General features: G+C 51.8%; 1 protein-coding gene across 1 annotated transcript; it reads right to left on the reverse strand.

The window, feature by feature from the left end:
- Positions 1–6,383: 6,383 nt before the first annotated feature.
- Positions 6,384–7,698, reverse strand: A1O5_09304 (RAN protein kinase; the record flags this gene model as incomplete). Its single annotated transcript, XM_007749883.1, has 2 exons — positions 6,384–7,039; positions 7,110–7,698. The coding sequence occupies 2 exons, from the start codon at positions 7,696–7,698 to the stop codon at positions 6,384–6,386; spliced, it is 1,245 nt and encodes a 414-aa protein (XP_007748073.1).

Raw genomic sequence — 7,698 nt, forward strand, 5'->3', positions numbered from 1 at the left:
GGTGGCTTTGGCGGGGGTTTTCTGATTTGCTTGGGGAGGAGGTTTCGCTCGGTTGAAGAAAGAGGTTCGGGGAAGCTTCTTGCTACCTAGAGAATGTAGATGCGGGTTCTGGTGTTTTGAAAAGCAGGACGTTGCCTTGAGCTTGATTGCTGGTTTCAGACCCTAATACGTTGGAGCTCGGTAGCTTCTTGCTTCCTGCTGATCTTCGGAAGGACTAGGGACGAGGGACGAGGGCCGCACAATGGCAAGACTTCACTCTGGCGTGACAACGAACGTGTTGCGCAGTGCCGCGGAGAGTTATGAATTGAGAAAAGAATCACTGATATACCTCAGATGTGAAGGCGAGGTCTGCACGCACAGACCAGACGACCAATGGACGAATTGCAAGGGCAGACGATATCCGCAAAGTAGAGGTACTTCATATAGGAGGGTTCACACAGCGCATGCCTCGTGGACAAAGACACGGGAAGCAACCGTAGCGACGCGTAATAGTAAGTCTTGGTTGACTTGGCTCAGCCACTGCAACTTTGTCACCGTTGCTCCTTCTCTTTTTCTTCCTCTTCCTCTTTTGCTTGTGGGTGTCCTTGATGGGAATGTCACTGAGGGAGACAGAGCAGAATGAAGAGCTGACGGCTCAAAGTGTGATGCGAATGGAACTCGCATAAAGTGTATACAAGAGGGATCAAGATTGCGAGGAGACTGGCGCAGTCTCAATGGTTTGAAAGTATGGAGGACCTATGGAGTACTTGCCAGACATTAGGCCCGCTAGACCCGATTAAGCCACCGCTTGCGAGAGAGTTTGAGGCGCAGTCCGCAGTCCGCTGTTCACAGTTCGCCAGTGGCATCGACACCCTGTGGCGTCAATCTTGTTCCTCAAGACACGTCAACTCCGACTCTTTCAGCACATCATGTGTGGCTGGCCAACGCTTGAAGACCTTCACAAAGTGTTTCCAGCTCGGACCGAAAAAAAAAACCTGAGGCCAACAAGGGAAGAGGTGGAGGCGCGAGTGCGACGCAGCAACACAGGTCTGACGCTTCTAATAATTCTCTCGAGTCGGTTCCATGACGACATTCTCCTCCTCAGTAAATGGCTCTTTCCGAGAAGCATTGATGCCTGGGAGGATCGTGCCCAAGTTCCTCCCAGATCCACTGTCATTGCCACTGCAAGATCAAGCGATCAAGCCAAAGCAAAAGGAGATAGAAGTCGGACGATCTCATCACTTCAAGAAAAGACTGAATCTAATGATCGACAAGGCTGAGCCGAGAAGGCTGACCAGAGCTGATATCAGCTCACCCTAGTGCGACTTCTTGCTGCCACTCACCTTTGAGCATCATCACCACCCAGCCTCGTTCAAACAGGGCTGCCTGTGCTCCCACGCTGACCTAGAGAATGTCCCTACCTCAATACCTGGACTCTGTATCTTCTGAAGATTATACCAAGGCATCATTCACACCCTCCACGCTGTATGGATTGTAAAGCGGCTGCAGACTGCGTCAACTTGTCTCTGGGCTCTGACGGCAAATTGAGCATTGATATTTTGTCTGGCGCACAGTGGGAAGGCGACTCTGTCATAGAGAAAGGCTTCGAAAAATGTGCGAGCGTGGCCTGTTTTCTTTCTTCTCCCTATCTCCTAGAGACACTGTTCTCACGTCAGGGTGGCGACACATACCTTGGGAATGTGGATCTCTCGCCTCTACTGACGGAGACCCTCTGATACTCTTCCGCCCGCAACAAAGTCCAATCATTCTGTGTAGCCATGGTACATGGCACTCGAGAGCAAGTCTGTCTCTGGACTGAGACTGGGTCATGTGATGCCTATTTCCAAAAACATGTCTTCGACTTCTCAGACTTTCCACGACAAGGATTGACCGAGAAACGGTCGCATGCCTGTGCTTCGTATCAACGATTTGTCCGGGTGGGAACTAGATAGTCTCAACAAAGTGCAACAGCACTCGGCCGCTGATGCACCGGTGAAAGTCTGGACTTCGAAGGAGCAAGCACCTTTGAGATCTCGGTCCTGCTGGATCATGGGGAACGTCGCCGGGCATTGCGAGCGAAGCCGGAGGATTTCCTCCTACTGGATGACAGCCATGCAAGCCCCAGGGGAACACCCGTCTGTCAAAGGCACCCATTTCTGAACGTTGTATGCGGCATTTTTGCTATGTGCGAGTTAACAGTTGGACGACGAGGCTTCGTTTCCGTGGCTTAACAGGTGGTTGGTTTCCTCCTTAGTACGTTGATGCCTGAATGGTGTGGTGTGGTATGGTATGGGTGTGTTGCCAATTGGCCTGGGTCTGCCTTGCGTGTGCCCAGTCGTATTTCCAAGCATCTAGACCAGTTGTCGAAGTCAACCTGTGAGAGTTGTGTCTGGCTCCGCCTCTGCGGAAGCCATTCGTGGAAGCCCATCCGAGCAGGAAGAAGGAAGGGTTGGCTGTCCAGAAGCCCATAAGCCCATAAGCCCATTTCACTTTACCCGCTCTTGAACGGAGACTCCTCGCTCTGGACGATGACTGGTCCAGGCTGAGCATAACAACAGGATTTGGAAGCACAGAACCATTCGCGAACGGGGCCTTCCTCCCACCTTCCTTTCAGCTACAGGGGCTGGAACTAGCTATATATGGTATGACTTGATCTTGTCTTCGTCCCAATCGGAGAGAGGCTGACGCTAATCTATGAATTTCGTCTTGTCAAATGACGACCGACAAAGAGGATTGGGGATTATAGCGGCAATACAACCTTCGACGACGTCGTCTTTGGTGGCTTTCATCTCCCGTGGTACAGAAAGCAGTGTTTACGTTCATCTGGCAGTGGCTTGAGTATCGCAGAGTGATAACCTCCCAAGACTCTGTGAAGAAGGCTGCTGGGCCGCCTCCTCTGGTACGGAGAATATCTAAACTATAACGTGACTTGAGTCCTAGGGCGTCGGAATGCTGATTTATATACTTTTCTGGACTTGCAGACTGACATTTCAGACATGCCTTATCTTCCACGTGTGGCGGATTGGGGGTACGAACTGAGAAAGAAAGAGCTTGGAGGGTCGCGAGGTTGACTTGGACATACGCACCGAGAACTTCAGGAAAGCTCCGGAGCATATAGAGCGAGCACCGTCGATATATCGGTGACACATTCTCTAGTGGCCTAAGACGACCTTGTTCTCGACCCATTTCCCCAGCGTCTGCCTCGGTAGCTTCGATGGCGAACAAATCTTTGTTACATATTTGAAAACAGGGCAATGCTGATGACAATGTCCTAGCGAGAAGGTCAACATGGGCTGTATGCTCTGGTGTATTCTGCGTCTTACCACCATCAACAGACGCTCTGCAAACCTGGCTCACTTGTTCGCGCCGCTGATGAGTTGTTTCAAGAGAGCATACTCGTCCTCACAGAAGTAAAGGACAAATCCTGCATGACTTCGTCAAGAATGGCCATGCAGAGAAAGCTCCGCAAGGACTGCGCACTCTTCACAGTTCCACTCCACTCACTCGATGTGCGCTTCTGGATAATGTAGCGGACGCTGACATGGATCCTGCATACAGCGGAACTATGTTTTCCTTTCTCCTCTGATTATTGTCGAGTGACCTGGTATATTCACGTCTTCGTCGATGTGCTCGAAGTGGTCGAAAATGTATTGCCGCTATTAACTCGAGCAATGTCATTAGAAAGGAGCATGTCAGTCATTTGAGGCCGCAAGGAGCTTCTGATTGCAAGGGTAGTTCGACTGGCCTATACTATACGGGTCGAGGGAATGGATAGTTGTGCCCAAGTGTGGGTCGAAACATTTTCAATGTGCCCCGTGCAAACCAGAACGCTGGTCTGCAGGCACTTGTAGCGCGGCTCGCTTCGGAAGGACCTTCTTTCGCAATTGGACGTAAGTCAATTCCGAAAGCTTCCCAGAGTCCATGGAGATGTCAAGATGGTTCGAGAAAATGGACTTTTCCAGGAAAGGCAGCTCAGTCTGAAAAGTCCCGAGACGACACATTCCTCGCAAAAAGCCACTGGCTGAATAATGGCCCTTTTGAGCGCATGACTCGAGCGTTGCAGGGTGGCCGGCCCAAACAGAATTCCCAACGCCCAGCTATCGGTCGTACCTCCTTTCATGACTTTTCTCGGTCGTATCGGGTTCGCCATGACAGCGGTATTTCCCCAGGTCCAGGTTCCCGATTCTCGGCTGGTACAGGCTGTTGGGCTCCTCTTGTTTCCTGCTGACTCCAGCGACAGACTGCACTGAGATGGTAAGCACCCAGGCAGTAGTACATCGTGACTTCGGCAACCGTCCTGAGGGAACCGACTAGCCCCGGTTTTTTTCTTCTTTGAAACATCATGGATCATCTTGGGTGTACCTTCTGGCGTTGCGCAACCACAGGCTGACGTTGAGCCATCCACCGTAAGAAATGCCCCGTGTTCAACGGGATTGGATCGAGCGTTATCAGTGACACAATGCCCAGCTTTGTCGAGACGGAATACCTCGTACAAGGAGGGGTAACTGTCATTGAGAGGGTAGTCAAAAACTCCTGCGGGACTGGTCAATGACAGACAGACTTGGGTTGCCGTCGTCTCCGCTGTTGCCCCTCTCGTTGGCCCAGTGATCATTTGCATGATTCTGCAGGATTCATTCTTGGATAGTAGAGAGCTTTCATGCAATCAAGCCCGGACTGAAAACAACTCACAAATTGTACTACAGACTACGCCTGACCAGATTGGTGTGGTGCCTGTCATTGCCTCAAAAAGCTTCCAAAGGGCGATCCGTTGGAGTTGCAGGAAGCGTCAAAGCTCCTGCATAAGTTGCGCTTGGTCTTATTCTTAGTGGTAGGGGCCGATGGTGTCGAGCGCGTGCCGGCAGTGGAGGGGCTATTTCTCCGGGATACTCGGTACTTGGGTTAGACTCATGCAAATCTGGTCTGTTCGCCCTCGCAGCGGACATGGGTATCCTTCTCCAGGTAAAGGATGGACGGAATCCACAGCCTCCCATGGAGCAGGAGCCAAGGCCCAACCCCAAAATTCCGTTCGATCATTCGCAGGAGCAGAGGACTCAAGGTTCATCTGGATTGCAGATGCAGGTGAAGGTGCAGCCACCTTGCAGGAAGTGGTGGCAAATAGTTGAGAGTTTTCCCATCTGGCCTATCGCAGACTGGCTGGTTGGCGAGAATTCTGCGAAGGAGAGTCAGAGGAGGACAGACAAAGCGGGGCGTGGAGGAGGAATAAGGCAGCCAATGCATCCTGGTAGAGCCGAGAGGCTGACGCATGCGCTGTCAAAAGACAAAGGCTGGAGGCTGGAACAGAAGGGGTTGGCATTAGTGACCCCCCCAGAAGCGGCACAGTCGGGGGCGAAAATTGGCTAAAGCAACCTCGGAGGCTGGCTGGAAGGCAGAATAAGGTCGTCAGGAATAGAACCGCGGGAGAGGGCGGCCACAAGCCCCTCCCAGCTGAATGGTTGCGAAAGAGCCAGGAGATGCCTTCGACTGTTCGGAGATGGAGGGATGGGTGTGAGTGTGGGTGTGTGGGCAATGCTGGGGGGGGGGGAAGAAAGGTGGAAGGAAGACCGCTTCCCCTTTCCTTCCCATTTCCATGCTTGCAAATTTCAGGAAAGGTCGCTGTCGACCACGTGTGAACCGTCACGTGATTATTTAAGGGATCAACAACAAAACACATCCCAAGTGACGGGGAAAATTCGATGGTGAACTGGCGCAAGAGAATCTCAACTGACACCCAGGCTTGGGTTCATCTGTTTCGATGTGTTCTTAAGTCGTTCAACCTATTTACAGAAAATCATTCTAGATCCAGCCATGGGACACGAGAATGCGATCACAGGAAATCCCAGGTCATCTCAAGGACAGCGCACAGGCCTCGAACTCGCGTGTTTCTTTTTTGGCAGTCCTCGGAATTCAGGTGGTCAGGGCCGGCTTGAGTGATGGTCCTAGGATATGTCCTGGTAGGAGTTGCTAAAGCAATCCTCGGAACAGAAAACAACAGTGGTAAAAATCCTCCCCCTTTCCCAGAGTCGTCTCGCGCCAGCACTTGGGTTGAGAGACAGCGACTAAACTCGGTAAAAAACGCGCCCTCCTTCCCTTTTTTTCTCTTATCCGAATCTCTCAACGCTGAACAGTCTCCAATACACACACAAGCGCACATAAGAGAGAATCCGCGGTCTAAATAGAGACGCTGACAAATGCTCCGACTTTCTCTTATAACCTGCATTGCCTCGTGGCTTTTCCAGAAAATCCAGTCCAATCCGGTAATAAAACGGTTTTTGTGTAAAAGTGGTATCGTAAATCGACCGCCTGGGTATCCAAAAAGGATGGTGAAAACTCCAATCGTAACACCGTGAACTCGTTACAGCGTCGACTAGTTTGCTGCTCAACGTATATAAAACACTTTCGGAAAATTAAAATGCAGCAACCGAGGGAACAAAGTTCGGCTGCGGGTAATAAGGCTTTTCGTGCTCGTTCAGTGGAATAACGTTGCCATAGAAATTGAAGATGGTAGGTTGTAAACGTTGGCCAGCATCATGGAATGGAGCCTCGGACTCGTATCCGGAATCCGTGGAAAGGGAGGAACAGGAGGAAGTCTGCTTAGAAGCAGGTTCAAACAAAGACCACTCCGAAGGTTGAGGTTGAAAGTGTGGTTGCGGAGATGGGGAGGCTGGGGGAGAGGGAGGTAGAGCCATATTGGCACAATCCATCGGATCCACATAGTCATAAGGAGACGCAGGAGGCGACGGTGGGAGGGTGTTGTACGAGTTGGTCGTCAACCTGGGGCAGTTGATGATCAACTCGCGAAGCTCCTGGAGGGTAATCCTCTTGTGTGGGTCACACTCGAAGATGCGTCTCAAGATCATGTTCAACTCGGAGGAGATGGGCAAGATCGAGCTGAGGAACTTGGGATCCTTCAAGAAGGCACGAAACGTGGAATCATCAGGAGAGGCCTTCTTCCAGGGATTGCGACCACAGGTAAGGTTCACGAGGATAACGCCAAGGCTCCAGACGTCGTTGGGTGCGGCGGCGTAACGGGCATATGGTCGTGTTGGCGCTTGTTGACATTCTGCGAGAGTTAGCATCCTGGCTTGCTTGAACGAACGGCGGGGGAAAAGATGAGGAGCATTGGACCATACCTGGGGACATGTAGAACGTGGACCCACACCCGAAGTCGGACGTGATGGAATCAGTGGTGGCGAGCCCAAAGTCGGCCAGCTTGACAGTGTGGCCATGGTTTGTCACCAAGATATTCTCAGGCTTCAGGTCCCTATGGTAGATTCCGATGGAGTGGCAGTATTGGACGGCATCCAAAATTTGCAAGAAAGCATGCTTGGCCAGTTGGTCGTCGCCCACAAATCGGCCATGTTCGGTGATGTTGGAAAACAAGTCGCCTTCGGGGCAGAACTCAATCACCACAAACGTACAGTCCGGGCTCTCCAAGATGCGAAGCAGGGACACAACATTGGGATGTTGGCTGGCTTGGTGATGAAGGGCAATCTCGCGCCGTTGGAAACGTCGTTGTCTGGGATCCAATCCAACTTTGGGAAGGGCCTTCACGGCATAGGGGATGTTGGTGAGTCTGTCGATGGCCTGGTAGACCACTCCATAAGCGCCAATTCCTAGGATAGAGACCAGTTCGAGTCGGCCGGCTAAAACACACCCCAATCGGTCCTCTGGTGCAAGGCAAGTCGCGAGTTGAGGGGACGATGGTGGCGTCAATAGCAT

Source organism: Cladophialophora psammophila (assembly GCF_000585535.1).
Source record: "Cladophialophora psammophila CBS 110553 chromosome Unknown aczJe-supercont1.16, whole genome shotgun sequence".
NCBI classification, from domain to species: Eukaryota; Fungi; Ascomycota; class Eurotiomycetes; order Chaetothyriales; family Herpotrichiellaceae; genus Cladophialophora; species Cladophialophora psammophila.